At 34.2% G+C, this 22,771-nt stretch overlaps 1 protein-coding gene across 3 annotated transcripts; it reads right to left on the bottom strand.

The window, feature by feature from the left end:
* Positions 1-3,043: 3,043 nt before the first annotated feature.
* On the bottom strand, positions 3,044-21,951 carry LOC147405150 (Protein kinase superfamily protein). Of its 3 annotated transcripts, none has more exons than XM_086441357.1 (18): positions 21,839-21,951; positions 21,465-21,738; positions 19,626-19,720; positions 19,353-19,547; positions 17,761-18,972; positions 16,386-16,558; positions 15,997-16,252; positions 14,778-14,870; positions 14,021-14,161; positions 13,848-13,940; positions 13,061-13,265; positions 12,648-12,733; positions 9,555-9,643; positions 9,066-9,117; positions 8,894-8,950; positions 6,030-6,179; positions 4,793-4,867; positions 3,044-3,873 (listed from the first exon to the last, which is right to left on the bottom strand). In XM_086441357.1, the coding sequence occupies exons 2-18, from the start codon at positions 21,667-21,669 to the stop codon at positions 3,787-3,789; spliced, it is 3,264 nt and encodes a 1,087-aa protein (XP_086297483.1). In that variant the 5' UTR covers positions 21,670-21,738; positions 21,839-21,951; the 3' UTR covers positions 3,044-3,786. The 3 variants fall into 3 exon arrangements, 2 of the variants coding, with proteins under 2 accessions (XP_086297483.1, XP_086297484.1); XM_086441358.1 differs by having other exon boundaries at positions 21,828-21,927; XR_015178094.1 differs by lacking the exon at positions 3,044-3,873 and having other exon boundaries at positions 8,894-8,981.
* Positions 21,952-22,771: the final 820 nt, after the last annotated feature.

The raw sequence follows: 22,771 nt of genomic DNA, 5'->3' as shown, positions 1-22,771 counted from the left end.
GTTTTTTTCGTTTTTCTTTTAAATGAAAGTATTATTCTCCCGATTATTGAATTAATCTGAATAATACATGTATTTTAATTTTAAAAAAGAATAAAAAAAGCATTTTTTTTACGATTTTTTATAAAATTCAATCGAAAAAAAGAATGCTACTGTAACTTGTTGTGTGTTGTAAAGTGTAAATTTGTAAATTGTAACATGTAACACAAGTTTGACTTTGAAGAAGCCTTACTACACAATTTTGGAGGAATTCACTTTTTTAAGTGACAAACGTTCTGTTCATCTTTTAAAAAATAATGACATCCCCTTTCACATTTATTTGAGATACCACCTAAAATTTTCAAACTGATGATTTGTCCCTTGACTTTGGTCTTTCTTTTATATACCAATAGAACAATAACATCAATGCCCTCTTGATCACCACCATCACCAATTTTCATCATCACTATCATATTACTGAATTTTTGAATTGAGACGGATAATACACGTATGTTTTCCATTTAGTGAATTTTTTACTGGATTTTTGCAACTAAAAGTCGAATAGAACTCAAATTTTTTGAATTTTTACCGTATATCAAATTGCTAACATGGGTCCTACCTATTCAATCCACCTTGAAAACATTTCGGACTAATTTTCCTTCTCCAGTCCAGCCTGTTAAGGATTGGATGGGAAAGTTTATTTTCCTTTACAAACTACAAATAAGAAATAACAAAATTTGAAGATTTGGTATTAAAAGAACGTGAGAAAGACATGTAAAAAGGTGGACGGAAATAGTTAAAAGTTAGTGAAAAGGATGAAGGTGAGGGCATTTTAACCATTTTTGTCAACCTCTTTTAGTGAAGGATGTCTTGGGAGTGCCACTTCTAAATTATCCAAACTTACATAAATGGAGAGGATAACATAACCTCTAAAAGTAACTATTTCACTTGTGGTTTGATTTTATAATAAGAGGATAGGTGGTGATTATATCATAATATGGTGTGGTAATATCACATTTTCTCTTTTTCTTTTGGTGCAAGCCTTTCATAGAACTTTAAAAACTCAAGTTTTTACTTTTTTATTTTTATTTTTTAAATTTTGAAGAAGAGTGCAGATAATTTGACTGGCTTTTGGCACACGCTAACGTGGAAGCACACAACTTATTAAAACAAAGAGAGTTTTTCTCTCTTGCCTGTTCACTACTCACATATTTATTTTTTTAGATTTCAAATCTTTAAAAAGGATCTTGAGTCCACATTGATTATCATATTGACAATCCAACTACATAGCCATCTAGTTTTCATGAAAATATTCATATTAAAAAAAAAAAAAAAATTTGTTTTTCAAACTTGATCCAAAGTATTTAAAACAAATAGTTACTGAGCACCTAAATTTAAAAATAAAATTCAATGGTGAAAAATAACTGCTTTTTTTATTTTTAAATTCATATAATTTTATCCTCTACAACCCCATTTCATGGAATCATGATTTTGAATTAATAACTTATGTGCTTGCATGTCAGCATGCATCAAAAGTCTATCAAATTATCAACACTCCTTTATAAATTGAGTGAAGTTAAATGGACACAGTTTATAACGCATATCCTTTAACACCCCGTGAGGTGTTGGTTCACAACCCAATAACGTTTGACATGTGACGCAAATAACATCGAGAGAGAGCTTCTCTTTTGCCCACATATTTAGTTATTTAGATTTTAAATTGTAAAAAGGATCGTTGAGCCCACATTAATTATCAGATTGACAATCCAACAACAGTCTTCTAGATTATATATATATATAGGGAAATGTTCAGCACCCTAAGTTTTACCACACACTTTAACAAACGTTTTTTGTCCTACATGGGTTAGAAGTTTTGGAATGAGTTGATTTTTGGTGAGGTTGATCTCTATGATTAAAAGATCATCCTCCCCAAAAATCAGCCCATTCCGAAATGTTTAGCCCCATGTTTACACGTTGAAAAATCGTGGACCGTCCATTTTTTGTAAATCAATTTTGATGGGGTTAGAAGTTTTGGAATGAGCTGATTTTTGGTGAGGATGATCTCCTCACCATAGAGATCATCCTCACCAAAAATCAGCTCATTCCGAAACTTCTAACCCATGTAAGACAAAACACGTTTGTTAAAGTGTGTGGTAAAACTAAGGGTGGCGAACGGGACCCATATATATATATATATATATATATATATATATATAGAGAGAGAGAGAGAGAGAGAGAGAGAGAGATATAGGGAGCGGTTCAACAGCCATAAAGTTTGCCAAACATATATCAAAACACGGGATTAGAAGTTTTGGAATGAGCTGATTTTTTTGTGAGGATGATCTCTATGATGAGGAGATCATCCTCACCAAAAATCAGCCTATTCCAAAACTTCTAACCCCATCAAAAGTGATTTACAAAAATTGGACGATCCACAATTCTTCAATTTGTAAATTAGGGTAAGAAATTTCAAAATGAGCTTATTTTTAGAGAGGATGATCTCCTCATCATAGAGATCATCCTCACAAAAAATCAGCTCATTCCAAAACTTCTTACCTATGTTTTGAAAAATGTTTGGCAAACTTTAGGGCTGCTGAACCACTCCCTATTATATATATGGGTCCCGTTCGCCACCCTTAGTTTTACCACACACTTTAACAAACACGTTTTGTCTTACATGGGTTAGAAGTTTCGGAATGAGCTGATTTTTGGTGAGGATGATCTCTATGGTGAGGAGATCATCCTCACCAAAAATCAGCTCATTCCAAAACTTCTAACCCCATCAAAATTGATTTACAAAAAATGGACGGTCCACAATTTTTCAACGTGTAAACATGGGGCTAAACATTTCGGAATGGGCTGATTTTTGGGGAGGATGATCTTCTAATCATAGAGATCATCCTCACCAAAAATCAGCTCATTCCAAAACTTCTAACCCATGTAGGACAAAAAACGTTTGTTAAAGTGTGTGGTAAAACTTAGGGTGCTGAACATTTCCCTATATATATATATATATATATAATTTTTCGAACTTGATCCAAGATATTGAAAATAGATGGCCAACAAGTACTCAAATTTTTTTTTTTTAAATATATATATATATTTAAAGTTCATATAATTTTGTCCTCTACAACTCCATTGCATTTGATCATATTTTTGAATGTCACAAAGTGATCAAATCAGAAAGTAATATTTCTTTTTCCACAATGGGCAGGAGAGAGAAAGGGGCATTGGCCAAAAGCAACGCGTCCATTTAGCATTTCTTTGAAGAAAGTCATTTTATAGGGAAGGGAGGAAATTGTTGTTAGTTTTGTTAATGTTCTTGATATTTATATCTTCTTTATATGGGTAGTTTTCGGCAGCCAATGTTAACGAGCCAAAAATTGTCTTATATGACTTAAAAGTTTCAAATTGAGCTTTGACTTTTGGTGACGATGATCTCTATGGAGAGGAGATCATCCTCATAAAAAACCAGCCCAATCTGAACTTCTAAATCCATCAAAAATGATTTACAAATACTCAGTAAAAATATGACGGTCCACAATTCTAAATCACTTTTGATGGGGGTTAGAGGTTCAGATTAGGTTGATTTTTTGTGAGGAGATCATCTTCACAAAAAAATTCAGTCCAATCTGAAACTTTTGATCCATGTAGGACAAATGCATTGTCTTCCTAACATTAGCTGCCGAACCTGACCCTATATATATAAAGAGACCGATGCCGGCAATTCCTCCCTCTTCCCATTTCCTTGTAAAAAAGATAAACCAACAACATATTTTTCAACATTACAAAAAAGCAATGGACTATGAGTTAAAGGCCTCTCGAAGGGGATGAGGAATTCGACGGATCCCTTTGTAAGAGCACATCGTAATTAATAGACGCCAACTGTGATAAATTCTGCAAAAATAAAAATGAAATTTTCATCAGCATCAATGCAAGATATGTTTTACCAGACATGTGCAGTGGACTGAAGCTGTGTCAACCTCAGCATCTGTAACCAAAGATTGCCCTTTTTATGAAATTATCTAAGCAAAAATTCAGTGTCTAGTATCTTAAATAACCAGTAATCAATATTTTGAATTAGACAGTTAGGCTCTGGGCATGTTTGATTGATTGAAATTTGGGTACAAAGCACTGTCACTAAGGATCCAAATGATTGCAGGGAATTTGGATTCCTCAGGAAAATTTTCTGTGTGGAAATGAATTTCACAGAAAATTGCTTTGGGCAGTTATAGGAAAATGCAAAATCATACACCTAAAAATTCATTTCTAAGGAAAATCATTCATTCAGACCCTAAGAAATTTCATCCCAAGTTCTGGAATCACAACCTATTAAAGACTTGAAATATTTTTTAGGCAAAAGCAGAAGTATAAGACAACACATGGTTTTAAAACTGACTTGGGCGAGCCATCTGAGTCCTCAAGGAAACTGGGTGAGATAGTCAATGTTTTGCACATTGACTCATCTGATACTTTGTAAATATCAGCCAAGAATTAATACTCAACCGAGTCAACAAGGTTTTGCATTTTTTTTATAAAATTAATTAATCTTGTAATGATTTAAATGTTTATTATCGATATACAAATAAGATTTTGTGACTGAGTGTCTTCTAATTCACCTTATAATAAGTAAACATTATAATTATTTTATTATAAATATATATTATTAAATAATTTTAAATCAAGTTAATAAGTTTTTAAAACCATATGATAAGAGAGACCAAATGACTAAGATACAAAATCTTATCAAATACATTGAACCAATAACTGAAGCATTTTCCTTTCTTGGCTTGGGTAGGGAGGGGAGGAGAATTACCTTGAAAGAGAAATTAATTAATGATAGATCAAGAGGAGAAGAATCAAAGTCAGCCAGTTCTCCACATTCATCCATCTGAATCCCAAAGAGAGAGAGAGAGAGAGAGACAGCAAAGAAATGTTAATTTAATTCCAACATAAACTTTTCATGCAAATAAGCGTCAGTCATGCACTTATGGGGAAACTTTGAGAGGTCAAATAATACTATCAGATAAACAAAATATTTGTTCTAATTTGTAGGAGACGATGAGAATAGTCACACCAATGTCATACTGAAGATTGATCAATAAATCATCAAAGATTATATTTTCATAGTCATCATCAACATTAAATCCTTATCCGAAAAACTTTTGGGGTAGGTTTGAGTGAATCCTATCCCTCCATTCAGTTCTGGCTAACTAGAAATTCATGTTAAAAGTTTATTTGCACGTGGGTTCGAAAGATAATCGATAGAAGCAATTGAAAAAAACACCGGTCCTTTGTGTTTACAAGTAGAACTGAATCCAACTGAGTATTTACTCCACTGCATTAAATATCTTGTAGGTTGAAAGGTCTAAACTGATCTTAGGATGCACCAGAAATACATGCTACCTAGAGTCTAACACAAAGTCTATTATAAGCTCAAGTACATACTCATTTATGGTTGAAAAATATGTAATTCTGATGCGGATGAGCAAATCTGTATATTTGTAAATCAAAACACTTGTCCAGACATTTCAAAATTCAGTAGACACAATACCTAAAATTCCATAAAGATGGTTCAATTTCTCGTTGTAATTGGTGTTTTATATGAATATTTGGTAAAAAAAAGAAGGCCCAAAGAATATTATTCACAATCTGTCTAAAGTGGTTTGGTTATTGGGTCTTCTTATACGACACTTCTTTTTTCGTCCTTTTGATAACAAACATTTTCTCTCCTTACACCTATAAGGGATTTGGTACATGTGACAACTCTATTTTTCTACCTTTAGTATACCTTCACAAACAATGTAAAATGGCCCCCAAAACTAGTGTAATATATGTCATAACTGAGCTACGTCAACTCACCTAGTACAGGATGTTTAGATCCACAATGCAAACATGAAAGAAAAGATAGAGATGATTGGTCATTTAGACTTTAGAGTGCGAATTACAAGAGAAACTTCAAATATCAATTAATATTGAAGCCATAATAATGATATTTCTTTTAACAATGCAATGAGGTTAGTTAATTGATATGCATGTGCATGTGCATCTACCTCAAGTCCGGAATTCGAGCAAGAATCAGTTGTGTCGGATGCAGAATCACTAAAGTTTTGACCTTCTGGTATTCCATTAGAACTTTGAGAATATCGTGACATAAAATAACTGGTATCATCTGCACTATCAGGGCTTGGCACGAAGGCAGCCTACAACCAAACACAAGTGGTTACCAAAGATAACAAAATTGAAAAAGAAAAAAAAAGCTCATAAGCAAAAAAAGAAATTACTAAAGTTTCCCTGAATATGCAGTAGAGCTGTTCAAACTCTTAAATAACATTTAAAATTTAACGATCCTATGGAAAGCCATGGAATAATATAGTTTACTATGCTTTTGAAAGAATATGGATAGAAGGGCTTGACTAAGCCAAAGGAGAGAGAATGTAAACACTCGACTTTGAAGATTATGACTTACAAAATAATGCTAGAATATCAAATTTTTAACAAATTTGCTTGAACTTAATAATAGTTATACTACAAAGACATTTAAAGCTTATTCATATGAAGCTAGATAATTAAAGTACAAGAGCCTATATCACACAATTATTTATCATTTGCTAGGCAAGCAAGGGTGGTCAGTAGTCAACATGAAGGTGGGTTTACCAACTTTAGCTAAGTTGGAATCTTCTTGTAAAAGAACTAATTTTATGTATGATGAACTCAACAGATTACTTATAGATTACACCAACCAAGATATAAAAGGTAGGTCTAATATTATTTTGATAGGTCTAATATAAAGATCCTAATTAACCTAAATCACTCCTGATATTTAAATTTAATTTTTTTGATTATCTATACTTCCTAATAGGGAGAAACCTAATCGATATACCAAGTATATTGTTCTCCAGCACAACCTACCATTTGTGACGACATGTATTGAAATGATACATTGTATATTAGGCATCTTATTCTCTAACGCCCTCCCATAATTGCATGATCCTTAAAAGAAGGAATGTGTTATTGGTTCAATTGAATAGTTTCTCTTGATCTCATGAAGAAGTTAATGAATTAGTTGAAAACAACCAATCATGCTTGATGGTGGTCACCACCTGCCAGTGAAGCCATCATGTCGCATCCCGTTCATTCTTGAGTTTGTTGTATTTGGTGGCTCACTATATCAAGTATGTCATGATCTCTCAAAGAAGCATACAAATAAGGATGATGCTACTACAGAGATTTGTAGAGATATGGAGGAAGATGAGATTTTTATTGAATGAAAAGTAAAACAACAACAATAAAGAAGAAGATTTAGGTTCGATGATGGCGGTGATGTCATCGCCGAAGGACACGCCAAGATCATGCACTCGATAGAGCTTAGGCTTTCCTACCATGCAAAAGAAGTGAATATTAATAATTCTTGGATGATTATTACATGAACTCGAGAGGTTATTTATAGATTACATCAACCAAGATATAAAAAGTGGGTAATGAGGCCATCGTGAAGCCATACAGAGTTTATCAAAGGAGGAAGAGGACCATTGGATGGATAATTTTTTGTTGAATTAGTGTCTGCTCTAATTAGTTTCGTGTTAAGTAAAGTTTATTTTGGTATTTTATTAGTATTTGGCCTTCTTATTTTTAGTGGGCTTTATTTATGTTTTTTGTTGAGGGCCACCACGTTACTTAAATAGACCACTTCCTTTTATTATTAAAACATGTTTTGCACTCATAAGGGTATTTTGTTCCTTTTATGTTATTTTAGTTAGATTAGGATTTGAGTTATTAAAAAGGTCTCTTTGCTATAAAAATTTTATCTAACAATGGATGTTATGAATAAAGAAATGACATAAGGGTGTATTCTTTTCTCTTCTTATTTTATGTAATCGTTGATTTAAACCCATCAAATCTGCCCACAAATATTAGCCAAACCAGACCTAGTTGCAACCCTTCGATTCTATCAATTCCCTCCCCCCCCCCCCCTCCCCTCCCCCACAAACCCTAGATCTAATAATTGGATTTTTGCATAAAAATCTAAAGATCAGCCCTAATCCTTGTTTGCTTTGATTTTTAGCCAGCTGAAATGGATTTTAGTAATAGGGATCATCACCAAAACCCTTGTCCAACCGTCCTAAATCTTTCAAAACCTACCCCAACATCATCCCATAAACCTAAGCCCCTAGTAAATTAATCCTACACCTTGTTTCTCTTACTTTAAATGCAAACTGCTGGAATTCACCTTGGAAACAACAAAACGTACCTTGCAATCCAAGAGCTAGAATTGCTATATATTGATTACATCTTTGGACTTTGACCATCATTGAAACCCTTAATTGGGTTTAAGAAGCTTCCCCTTGATGCTAGATTAATACCCTAGACTAGTTGGAAGTTCTAATTTCCTTTCGGATCTCACATCATCCTGTTAAGATATTTTACTTCATCCTGCATCAATGAGTCTAATATAAAGATCCTAATTAACCTAAATGATTCTTAATATTTAAATATCTTCATTATCAATACTTCCTAATGTGGAGAATCATAATTGATACACCAAATGTATCACTCTCCACCACAACCTACCATATCTAATGAAATACATTGACAATGATATAATGTATCTTATGCATCATAATATGATGCATCTTATTCTCTAACACTTCCTATATCATGCAATATAAAACTCATTAATAAAAAATGAAAAAAAAAACACTTTATTTTACTATTTTGCAATATAAAAATCATAATACCAATGTCTGCCACTCCCCACCCCAAAATAATTGTTTGTGAGCACACATGCATGCATGTTTAGTGTGCCAAAAATTTAACTTGGATATATTCTAGTGAATATTGTTGACTTGAGCATATGCAAGCTATCCACAAGAGCAGAATATTTTGCAAAGTGAATAATAAGAGCATGCATTCCTACCTTTTGCAAGGCAAGTGTGTCCCAGTTGACTCCCTTGAAGAACGGATGTGCTTTTACCTGTAAAAAGTCCACAGTAAGACAAGAAAATCTAGAGCACATCATTCAAGTTTTCTTAAGGATACATAGTGCAGTGACAAGCAAATAACAGAGATATACAGAAAATGGAAACAACCTCTGCTGCTCCATTTACTCCTATTCGTTGATCTGGATCATTAATAAGACACCTGGAAAAAAAATATTTATCAAAAACGCAAACAAAGCCTACTAAAGAAAACCTATATTGCACCATGTTAACATACGTAAAAAGTGGACACCAAAAAAGTAGATTGCACAGATATTACGGATGAGCAAACATCAGCTTACAAGCATACATGGTTCACCTGTGTTAGGCCATGATTCAGCCCTTGTAGATCTATCTAGGAGTAGGAGATCTTCTACACCAAAATCAACCCAATCAGGTTGGTTTTGTTGCACTTTTTTTCTTTTCTCCCTGATAGGTTGGTTTTGCTCCTACCTTTAAACTAGTTTTATGTAAGAAATCCAAATACTTATAGACACAAGATAGCCAAACAAACTAAACAGAAGGGCAAGGGTGTTACAGTATGTGAAACAGTTCCAGCCACCTAGAACTACACAAGGAACTCAAACCAGTGGTAAATACCTGCTAATCAAGTCTTGAGCCTCGTAGGACATATCATTAGGAACAACAGGCCATGGGATCTTCATGTTTAGAATGTTGTCAAAGATTATCTGCCAGCCATGAAAAAGTTGAAAAGTTAATACAAAAAGGCCCCCCTTGCCTAGTTCCAACCTTCTTTTAGAAGAGGCGTGTATAAAAATAAGACCAAATAAAATAAACAATAAATATATTAAATTAGAAGATAAAAAAGAGACAATTTTTGTCGACAAAGTTAAAGAATAATGACAAGGAATCATCGTCTACAAAGAATTCTACAGTTTAGTGGAGAGTATTCATGAAACTATGAGGCACTAAGGATCTTAAGATACTCTACATGCCATGGTAGTGTTCATCAACGTGAATGGCACTAGGAATTTGTACATATTCTATGCACTAAAGTTAATGATCCTCTGGCTTAATGACTACGAGTTCTATCGCTGTTGGTGGCACAGAAATGACTTGGCAGAACTTAAGAATCCTTCTCCCCGACAACATACAATTATCAGCAAAACTAAATGTCAGTTTTTTTTTCCTGTGGAGAACTTACATACTACAGCTGAGAGGTCCACCATTTGATAGTCCAATATAGAGGTAAATTGAGAGAATAGAACCTTTTTTTGGGATTTCTTTGCTTATGGGGGAATGTGATTTTTGGGAAAAGTTGGGCTTGGATGATCCGGGCAATTCAATGACTAGGGTTGGCACAGGGATTAGAGGCTTTGTATTTGAACTGAGTAATTCATTGTTGGATGTAGGCATGGAGCACACTATCCCTCTTTAGGAATCATTTTCCTTCAAAAGAATCATTGAAATAAAGGATAACATTGTTGTACATGTCAGGATGTGTGTTGAGATGTATTGACACACGTATCATTCTTGATATGTGACAACATGGCAGCAATGACAAAAATGAGATAATGGTTTATCCTTTTTACATATACAAATGACTGCTAGAGACCCGCTGCAATGTTTTTCTACCGATTAAGTTATGTAAGCAAATTCAGTTCCCAAAATACAGATCTTTTAATTCATTCCTTATGATGCATCTCCTTTCCAAAAACAAAAACACCTTGACCTTCTTTGCTCACACTCCCCATTCTAGAATTCATATTCTAACAGTGAAGAATACCTATATATGGCATCATTCTCAAGAACTATGCATGCATGTCCAATTGTATTTCACACACACGCCCATGAACTATCACAAAAACAAATTTCTTTGTCAAATGATAAATGCAGCCGACTAATAAATGGGAATGCAAAAAAAGTGAACTGAGATTTAGAAGTGAGTTATATTATCATGAGTTACATAGTATTAAATTTCGACGTATTTCCACGAAATATACCAAAATATTTCCATTTCCATAAATTTCCAACATGAAATTTAACTGACAGTTCTTTTTTATATAGGCTGGAACCACTATTCTACAAAATATTTCTATGGATAGTGAATTTTGATCAAAATTATCAAATTTTAGGTATAAAAATGCAATATTTTGACGAATAATAAACTTTGACGAAAAAAGTCTTTTTTGAAAAAACTTATAATTGCTTTTAGAAAGAACTTGTACATTACATATAGTATTTACTAAAAAAAATTGCATATAATGTTCATCCGTTAGTATAAATGGATTATGATTAGTTAGTTATCCATTTCATCTTCTTTTGATCTATTATAAGCATATTAGTACGTTTGTATAAGCACACACACAATCAGCCATGTTCTAATTAGTTGGATGCATTAGTAAGGTATTCATACTTTCATACTTATTCAAAAAAAATATATAATGATACATGAATGCAATACTTAATAATTTCTTCATTTCAGTGTTTTACAAATTAAGTTGTATGTAGTTAACGCCACATTATTATTCTTATTTACATGCGAAGTATTATTATTTTTCAATCTCGAACTCCCAATACTAGCACGTATCTGTAGCAAAATATTGTTGATCTTCAATTTCACACTCCATGTGGTTGTTTATTGTATTTTGACGACTTAATGAGTGTGTTTCAATGCCTACTTATCATTTCCTACAGGGTCAATAAAATTTTCTTCAATATTTTTTTTACTTGCATAATTTACAAAAATTGTGTCATTTCACACACTGATCGAAATATTTCCATTTTTGGACTAACCCAAATAGTCACTGAAATCGAAATTTAAAACCTTGTACTAGTACTAAATCAAGAATGGCTCCAACACAAGCTTCCATTGGCCTAGCTTCTCAAACAAGGAAGGTGCCAACCAGCTTAGTTGGTAAGTCTATGGATGATGATACCCTAGACCAGAGTTCAATCCACGCCATCACTGAGTTACTGATCTCATTAAAAAGGGCTTACCAATTACATATATATGTATATACATATTTTTATATTATCAAGCACCTTAGATATCACTTGGGGAAAAAAAATTGTTATTCAAGTTCAGCTTCGGTGCTTGAAAACTAAAATAACTTATTCCATAAATGTTGAAATCTTATATCCTTCATTACTTATCATCTGCATGATAAGTATTACAAGTTTAATATTAAATGCTGATTTGTTATCGATGCTGCTGGTCTAAATCGGCCATCATAACACCAGATATCTTAATATTTAAGTGAAAACATGTTTTTTACCATGCGAAGCTTCACACACTATTGAATGCATCTCCCTACATTAAAGTGAAACATCCCTTAATATTATTTATCCTAAGATGTAAAACATAATCCAATTCCAGTCATTTTACAACTCATTTGAATTTTCATGATTGACAACTAAAGTTCTTCCTATAAAATTTCATCTAGCCATCTTCAATGTCTTGAATGAGCCATTATAGCACACATCCAGGCTCCAAGCTGGCGCACACCAAGAATATCCACCCTATTTAAGGGTCAGTCTATCAGCTGAACAGAAAGGGGCCATAGACATGGCCACCAATTAATAAACTTAAACCTAAACAATATCACATTCCTTGCCCGATAATTTGTTTCCATGCATTGCATACTAAATATTCCCATAGAAACAGCATTCTTTAAGAAACACTGGAAATTAGAATGTCAGCTTAGTAAAGAACAGTCATATAAAGAGTACCTCAGGACTTTCAGCAGTGAAAGGTGGAATTCCTGTTATAAACTCAAATAGGATGATTCCCACCGACCACCAATCGGCAGCATAACCTGCAGAATTCCCAGGGAGGTAACTTCAACCGTCCAGTGTCTATATAATAAAACACAACAGTGGGTCCCACTCCAGCTACAGGTGGAGGGGAATCCACACTACCCCACTTTATTGTCTTTCCTCTCCCTCCCCCCCCCCCCTGCCCCCTCTCCTTCTCCTTCAATAATATCGCTCCAATTTTAATATCTTTCCTCTTTTACGCCCCTTTTCAATAATATCCCTCCATCTTTACCATCTTTTACCCCTTTAACCCCAAAGAGGATGCCCGTGCCCACGGCACAGGCACACTCTAGTATTAGGAAAAGACAAGAAGATTGTGTCCAAACCATGCTCAGTTCCAAGAAGGATTTCAGGTGCCAAATAGTCAGGTGTGCCAACAGCTGACCGACAATTTTTCTCCCCTGTTTGTTGAGTATGTTCAAAAGAAGTATGCAGGTCATCAGCATCTAATACAGTGCCATTTGCCTCAGATCCAGACAAGTCAACTGTGCTGTTAATCAGGCCAATTTTTGACAGTCCAAAATCTGTAAGCTGGTAAGACACAAGAATCAGTGTTTTAATTAATAAAGTAAAAGTTTCTCAATGCAGTCAAATGCCTTCACATTATGCTACAGAACAAGGACACGATTTAAATAGACTAATATATATGAAGCCATAAAGAATGAAACAATAACAGAATGCTTCATCCTACAGTATCATGATATTTATAGTACACAATAAAAATTAACATTGGGTTTTGTTAACATGTACCCTAAGGGCACACATTAAGATGCATAAAATACACCTTCAAACTTTAATTTCCTACCAAAAATGCCCTCATAATTTTTTTCTACCAAAAATACCCTCAAATGCTTATTTCCAAGGTGTATTTAATGCATCTTAACATGTGCACACGTTAACAAAACCCATTAACATTTAGTCAGTATCTGAATGTATGTATAACTGGATGTTGATCTATGAATTGCTTTGTAGAAAGTTGGATTATTGAATAACAAATGCATTCTCTAGCAAATTTGAAAGTAGAAAAATGAAGTCAGAGATTCTAAGGGCTACTACAATGGGTTAAATCATATAGAAGTAATTTAAAAAAATCAATAATCAAATACATCAGACCTTAATGTGCCCATCATGTGCAATTAAAATGTTGTCTGGCTTCAGATCACGATGCACTATTCCACGGGAGTGGAGATATTCTAAAGCAAGAACCTGGGAAATGACATAAATCTTATAAGATAAGCCAAAGAAATAAAATGAAGGTGTTACCATCTAATAAGTTTTAAACAGACCAGTTCAGCAATATAGGTACGAGCTACATCTTCCTCCAAGCAACCAACTTTCCGAAGCAAAGAGTATAGATCACCTCCATTAAGATATTCCATAACCAAATAGAGGTTATCTCTACAGGAGAATGAGTAAAAGAATCGGACCTGCAGAAAAAATAACCCTATATTTATATTAATCATATAAGAAGTGCTATTGGGACCCCAGCTTTTATTTATTACACCCCAATTTCTTAAATTATTGACCACACCCTAATTAAAGGTTAAAACGCACTCTTCAAACATTTCAAATGTTTGGCTTAAATTATAATCCTTACATTACAAAATATTATAACACTCGTTCAAACAATTTCAGTGGTTGCTTATAATTATGAAAGGCTCATATAAAATCCTAAACCCAAATATAGAAATCTAGCCAAAAAGAAAAAACGAGAGCTTCTATTGGCACACCAAATTTTACTTGTTCTCAACCACTTATTTTCTTTATTTTTATTTGGGTGTAATAAGTAAAAGTTGGGATGCCAATAGCAGCTCTCTTATATAATGCATTAAGACTTTTAGAAACTTCAAGATGACAAGATAATAAATAAGTGCGTAAAATACAAGCTTGAAAGCTCAAAGGCATCCCATAATTAAGGAGCACACAAATGAATAATATCGTGAGAATGACCTTTGAAATAATCAAGTTGCACAAAAAATTTATTCTACATTTTTGGAGTCTTCAAAGCATTAGAAAGGAATGGAACTTAAACTTGAATATTACCACAAATGGGTTTCTGACTGTAATTAAAATGTTACGCTCAGCCAATATACGCTCAATATCATTTTTCCGTATCATATCCAATTTCTTAAGTACCTGCACAGATAACCGTGTGTTAACATTCTAAACAGAGGTAACAAAAAGATGCAGATAATATAAGGTCTGTTACAACAATTAGTCTCTTGTGGCTACGAAAAAGGTTATAAAGTCACAGAATCTCTAGCTCAAAGCAACCAGAGTCAGAATAGTTTAAAAGAGAATATCATAACCAAAGGCCCTATAACATACAATAGAACTACAAATTTATGTTTATTTATAAGGTGCATGATGGTGTTATAATTTTGTTTCCCTTCTATATTAGCACTGAAATATATCGTGGATCACCATATTCATAAAGAAAGGCCATTCCAAGCGTATGGTTTTTCTTTTGTATAGGAAAGTTGGAGTGAGTGTCAAGACCATGTTCGTCCATTTAAAATTTCTTAAGAAGCACAGTTTCTCAACTTTTTGGTGTAATTATGATTTTCAAAAAAAATACAGGACATGATTAGTGGCATGACTAGCTAAAATATAGACAACCGAGGCACTGATTACAATAAGGGTGCAATCTTTGATCATGACAGCTTGATGGATTGGGACACGTGGTGACCATGCAAAACATTTCATCTACTCTTTTATAATACTATCTCTGCTCAAAAATCGTGAGAACAATTATCATTCTAAAATCATAAACTATTGAGGTTTGTACAATGAAGGTGACAGCCCTATCCCCTACTGTAAATGAGGCTAATAAACCTAGTCTGTGGCATTGTGCCACATGGACTAATTCGCTAACCTATGCCGGACTACGCTTACTGCCATGACATGTCATCAATGCCCAATCATATCAATGACACACCATCCACCTTCTTCTGATATAGTGCCCCCTAGATCCTGGCTACATCAGCATGATAAAGCATTTACCAATTCAAGAATAGTTTTACAAATTCAAAAGAAATTTTTTCCCTTCTATGTATCAATAATGATTTTATTAGTGGAGAAAGTCAAATACAATATGAAAAATTAGCAAAGGGTAAGCCTTTTCATTCATCAAAGATTATCTAAATATTATAATATTTTATGGATCACTCAAACCATTCCACCTATTTGTTCTTTGTGACCATCATACACGGTTCAAACAAATAAAAAGCACAACCAACAGCATGGATGATAGCATGTATACCTTTATTGCAAAGAGATCTCCTGTCGTTCGTTTTCTAGCAAGAAAGACTTTACCATAAGCGCCTCTGCTAATTGGTTTGATAATTTCAAAGTCATCAATGCTAGTTTTCTCTTTGTGGGTGGGATGTACTGGAGTTGAAAATGTACTGCTCTGAGATGCACTGTCGTCCACCAAGCATCCAATACCTTCTTTATATTTGCTCACATCATTAGGACTTTGGTTATCCAGCAATTCGCAAGTAAGTAGACATTTTTCCCTAGGAAGGATTGTACAAGAATATTATAGAAGGAAAGAAACAATCAGCTAAAAGTTGCTTTTAATGTAGTAGAACTGGTCCTATATTTATGCTAGCATCATTGATTCCACGTCAAACTCATATAAGAAATTACCTCACAAGATTCTCTATGCGGCTTCCAAAGGTATCTATAACAAGAGCTTCAAGCTTGCTATGCAGTAAAATATCCTGTAAGTCACGCATACATGCAAGCAAATACTCAGAGGCCCCTTCTTTTGTAAGATCTGTGCTTGCTACACAACGGGCAATTTCCGCAAGGTCGATCATCTGCAAAAGGAAAGTCCAGATATTGGCATGGATAAAGTTCCGAATAGCATTAAAAGATAAGTCCTAAACATAAAAGTAAAAGATAATTGCAAAGAAAGAAAGAAAAAAACACTAGCATTACAAAATATGAAATGTGCCTTCATGAAGAAAATCATTAGACCAATAATAATTAAGACAAGAACACAATCCCCATGCACTCCACATTATATAACAAAAATAACGTGAATAGTCACATAACTAACTCATTCCCTCCATGATGGTAACCCAGACCCTATCTATAAACCTTTTTATCTGAACAAATATGAGCAATGACTTATCACTCAGTTGAACTCATGCATTTTAAATATTTGCAAATTTGCCAGGTTCGCAATAGCAATAACTCTTCCAGTATTTTTTAAGATGCAACTTGTGCATTTACTTATGTCAGTCTATTGCTGAGTTGTAAAATACGTCTCGTACGATCTGTTCATCTCACTTGGCACATACAAGACTAAACTCTGCCCCTCGGTTCCCACACAGATGACTTTGAGAAAACAGAAGAACATTTAGTGTTTTTCTCAAGTACGAATATCTTCTCATTTACATCAACAAAATTCCCAGAATGGATATTACTTGGCACATACAAGACTAAACTCTTCCCCTTGGTTCCCACACAGATGACTTTGAGAAAACAGAAGAACATTTAGTGTTTTTCTCAAGTACGAATATCTTCTCATTTACATCAACAAAATTCCCAGAATGGATATTACTAATAACACAGGCATGGATTATGTGGACATTGTAGATGCACATTCATAAAATTCTCTGAATTGGGTTAGACCAATTAAATCAGTGAATTGATGAATTAATCGACTACTAAAATTAATTGTAGAGCATAATAACATTTTTACCCTTCACCTTCAAAATTTTATTTTTTTCAACATCCATACATCAAGAAGACGACTAGGGTTTTTAGTTTAGTTGAAGATGAAGGTTCTGGTAAGAAACCCAAAAACATATCTTGTATAATCTTCGAAATTTTGCCGACTTTTATACACAACTTTCCCAAAGTTATTGGAATTAACCGAACTGAGCCCACATCAAGTAATTACCAGAACCGAACTTTTTTACTATGGATGGACATAATGAACAGAATTATGAATAAACATTATAAAACAAGTGAAAACTATAGAAAAGAACACTACAGCCATCTTGTAAGTTACCTGGTGCACGTCCTCTGTCTCAGAAGTATTGTTGTTTTCTAACCAGAACAAGTCAAAATGGCTTGTTCTTGGGGTATTTGTAGATGAAACTGACGTCACACTCCCAGTAGAAGAAGGTGCACCATGGTGTCCGAGCTTCATACCCATAAGGCCCTTGAAATTACTTGAAGTTGCAAATTGAGAATCATCTATACAAGCTGTGTCCATCTCATGAAGATCTTCAAACATTCCTTCTACACCTTTACTGTGCCACTCAATTATCTTAGGAGATTGACCTTCAGATCCAACTACAAAGTTTGCAGTTTGTATTCTTGAAATCTCAGGGCTTCCATTCAATGCATTATGATGACTCAAGGTGCAAGACTCTATAATTTGTTCCAATACATCTGCAAGTTTTGAGAGGCGTTCATCCACATTCGAACATTTCAAATCGCACTTATCCGCGTAAGCACATACATAAGAATGGGATTCTAAATGAGAAGTTGGGACAACGTCCTCACATATCCTACATATTACTGTGTCAGATCCATCAAAACTTCCAACTTGATGACATTGTTGAATGTTATCCTCCTGGTATGATGAGAAAAACTTCCTTCTTAGAGGAGCAATAAATCTTTGGGAGTCAGATTTTGTGATCCCAATTTCATTTGACCTGACAATGGAATCTTTACGCTCTTCAGACCTACACCAAGCTCTCTCAGGTGGGGAGAGTGGTATGTCCTTCCCCTGCAATAGATATTGGGCAGAATCCTTCTTATTCAATGTATCATCGGAATCAAAATCAGTACTTCTTTGCTTGGGCACCCAACTCATTTCAACAGTAGGAATACTTTCTAAACATCGCTTAAATTTATGAAGAGAATCCTCGTCAATTGGCTCGCTATCTTTATCAAACTGTAATAGCCTTGTGCAACGTGTCAAAATAAAAAGCATGCGAGTGAACAGCTGCTTCATTAATCCTACTTGACATTGCCGCCTTTTCTCAGCCAGATCTTGTACAATCCCTTCACATTTTGCACGGAACTCACTTGAGGTCATCTCTATACATTGTTGAGCAAGAATCAGAAGAGACGTCATTGTTTCCTGTCTTTTTGGAGATGAGGAACAATTCTTCCCAAGCATCTCTTCAACATCTCCTAAGAAACTAGCCAGCTCTGCATCTACCACTACCTTAGCTGCATCGAATCTTGAACTCATTGATCCCAACATTTCCTGAATATCAACTCAAGACAACCACAATGAGGTGTGGAAGTAGAAGCATCCCCAAAGAATAATAGAATTTCAAAGGAGATAAAATGACATAATCGCATGGTTTAAAATATTGGAATGTATCAGTTGATACATATCAGTATCGGCCAAGACCAATACAAACATTGACCCCGGGACATTGAATGTTTTGGGAAAGTATCGGTTTGTATCGAATGTATCGGCCGATACCATATCGATTTTTTCATTAACCAAAACATTCAATCGATATGATATTTTAAACCATGCATAATCGCATAAGTTCACCAACAGCAATGCAATGAAAACATGGATTTCCATATCTTGAGAGTTTTCTAGAAATTATTCAACAAACAGCTGAGTGATACCTTCAAGTCATCATAGCTATGGGCTCGAGGATGGGAAGGTCTTATACCACCTTTTGGTCCTAATTCATGAGAAAAACTTTTAAAACCTTTTGGTACATTTCTTGTGCTCTCTGGTGATAATAATCCCTTTCCAGTTGAATTATTAGTTCCCCCAGATCCCTCTAATTCAAGCATCTTAACCTCTGAGTTTCTGACCTGGAAAATTAGTGCATGACATGTTTATACTTGCAAAGAGAACAAAGCATAAGCATTGCATATTAAACCAAAACTCACCTTAGTATTTGGAAGAATATCATTAGAAATTTGATGAGAATCCTTGGTGAGATGTGATGTGAACCAACGAGCAATCTTCTTTCCTTTACGAAACCCTTCACAAATATTTAAGGAACTCACTTAAGAACTGCTTTTGGCTTAATATTTACCAAAGTTGATAAGTTTAAATATAGTAAAATTTTGGAAATGAAAAGCTTTAGTATAATTTGGGTTTCTGGGTCACCATTTTGCTCAAAATCCCCCGGTCACCAAAAAAAATAGTTACTATTTTTACCAATAAAAAAAACGTTATTGATTGGTGTAATTTTTGTATCATTTCTCAAAAGTTTGGGGGAAGTAATCAGGTCCAAAAATTCATGAATTACTCCAGGTTTTTAAATTGGAAGAATGTATTACATTTTTCTCAAGTTTTTCAGAAGTATCAATGCTCATATAGCATACACGAACCTATCTATAAGGATACTGGAAAGATTGTTAGCATCATGAAGACTATGAGAGCTAACCACTGACCCTATACCTATCTGGAAAAAAAAAACACAGAAACACTCACCTTACCATTTGGGTAAAGTTTTAATTCCACCAATAACATAAATACACTTATTTTGTCAAACAAGAATACCCTTTTTAGGTGATATCATTGGTGCTTCCTAAGAGATGATTGAACAAATATTATGTGATCCTCCACATGGGTGAAACTAAAAAATTCTGCCAAATTTCTATAAAACACTCGAACAAGTAGGACACAAATGGAGTAAGGTTTAAAGAATCTCCTAATATATTATTACCCAACATAGTTTTTAATGAATCTAAGTCCTCCCAAGAGCCATGAGTGATAAATTCATAGATTGTAATTAGTAACTTTGAAGGAGGATTCTACAAACTCCCCAATCCCTAGAATGATTTGTGTGAGTTATGACCCTAATCAGATATGGGCTTAACTTTCCGAACCATTAACACCTAGGTATTTTTGGTGTATTGGTTGGGTTGAAATCATTTGGTATCAGAGCCAACTCCACATCTTGGATACAAACCTCCAGAGGAACAACTTGGGGAAAAGGCTATTAGGGGCTCCAAAAAGAAAGGTACCAAAGTGAAGCCACCGCGAAGTGGGCATCGGAGGCATTAAGGGAACAAGCGACCTGGGGAAAGAGCTGCCTAAGGGCCCAAAAAAAGGATACCATAGTGAAAGCCACCACATAATGGGTCACCACAGGTGTCGGATGCGGAACATGGTGGTATGTTACTATCCCAAAAAGATACGGGTTCAACTTTCTGAACCATTAACACCTAGGTATCTTTGGTGTATTGGTTGGATTCATATCATTTGATATCAAAGGCAGCACTACATCTTGGATTCAAACCTCGAGATAAGCAAATTGGGGAAAAGGCTACCTTGGGATCCAAAAAAGGGTAATAGAGTAAAAGCTGCCGCATAGTAGACCGCCACAGAGTGTAGTGGTATGTTATGATCCCAAAAGAGATATGGACTTAACTTTCCAAATCATTAACACCCAAGCATTTTTTGTGTATTGTTTGGGTTCACATGGGTGTGATTCCAATTATATGACTACATTTTTTTATTAATTTGTTTCTTCTTTTATGCTTTTTTAGATTTCTTAACCATCTTACAGAAAAACTCAATCGACTCGACAGAGAATTAAGTTGAGTCCGATTCAAACATATTACTCTTAGCGATCTTCCTTGATCATCTCTCAATTTATAAAAAATGATTCTTTGCTGATAATTTCTCATTTCTGAGCTATTTCATGAATCTCAAAATTTGACAGAAAAATCAACAACAACAAATTTAATCAGAGATACAAGAAAGAAATCAAAAACCTTCTTTGCCTTCCAGGATCTTTCCATGATCGTTTTTTTCAGTCTTCCTCTCTGCAATCGGAGGCCTAAGAACCGAATTCTCAGCCTTAAAACTCGATCGATCCTTCTTCGAAGGTACGCTGCGGATCTTAATTCGATTCAGTCCGGATGGAATACCAGTCCCACCAGAGAAATCAACCCCGGAATTTAGACCATTTTCCGCCATTGAATGAATCTCCAGAACCAAGAAAACAAAGCTAAAACCCTAATTATACGGTTTCTTCCTCTTCTCTTCCTGCAGCTCGAACAAAAATCCAGTATTTGAGTTAATTATCGAAAAACCAAACCAGATTTCAAAAAATCAAAAACCCTAGAATCGATTACAGGTGAAAAACCTTCGTCAGCTAATATGGAGAGTTTTCAGAGTCCAACGAAGGAGAGAGAGCGAGAGACAGAGAGGCGGGAAACAGAAAAAGAGAGCCCTGTAGCGAAAACTCGAACACGGAACTGACGGATGGGAAAAAAGGATTAAATTAGAAACGCCCCTAAACATTTCCTTAATATTCTAGATACCTCCCTATGGTTTCATAGACGTGTGCTTGACTTCGGTCTTCTATATAAAATTAATGAAAATGACTTAAATACCCGTATCTTCAACATGCAATGAAAGCCCTTTGATTTTTCTTTCCAAAACCAGCATCTTTGACATTTTTGGGTTTTTTTTTTTTTATCATTCTCTTCAACCTTAAAATCTTCAAGAAAAAAGATATTATGATCCTTTTAAAACTCAAAACTCTATTTACTTCAAATTTCAAGTACAAAACAAGATTTTTAAAGTAGAAAATGAATTTTCTGTAGAAAAATCAAGGTTTTCTTACAGGATAGTAAAGTGAGTTTAAATTCACTAGATAACTATGGAGGTTGAAGAGTTTGAAAATGATTATTTTTTTTACATAAAAATAAAGCATTGGCAAAAATTTAACAGTGAGGGTATTTAAGTAATTTAATGTTAAGAAATGTTAACGTTCAATACCTCATTGGGATGTTAGCATTGTCCAATACTCTTTTTTTCAATAATACCCATAATTTTGCCTTTTAGTTAAAAGATAAAGTCATGTTAGTCTTTTACTCAGTAAATATATTTATTATTTTGATATTGATTGTCAAAATATTTACTATACAAAAATATATTTAATTCAAAATACTTAAATTTTTATAACACTTATTATGTAAACAATCATTTATTATGTAAAAGACTAATACATCTTTGTATTTGCACTAAAAGATAAAATGATGAAAAATATTATTGGAAAAAAAAATTTATTGAA

The sequence above is a fragment of the Akebia trifoliata genome, chromosome 4 (genome assembly GCF_017979445.1).
Source record: "Akebia trifoliata isolate Shusen 1 chromosome 4, ASM1797944v1, whole genome shotgun sequence".
Classification (NCBI taxonomy): Eukaryota; Viridiplantae; Streptophyta; class Magnoliopsida; order Ranunculales; family Lardizabalaceae; genus Akebia; species Akebia trifoliata.
The sequence above is the reverse complement of the archived record's forward strand: the minus strand, read 5'-3'. Positions and strand labels throughout refer to the sequence as shown.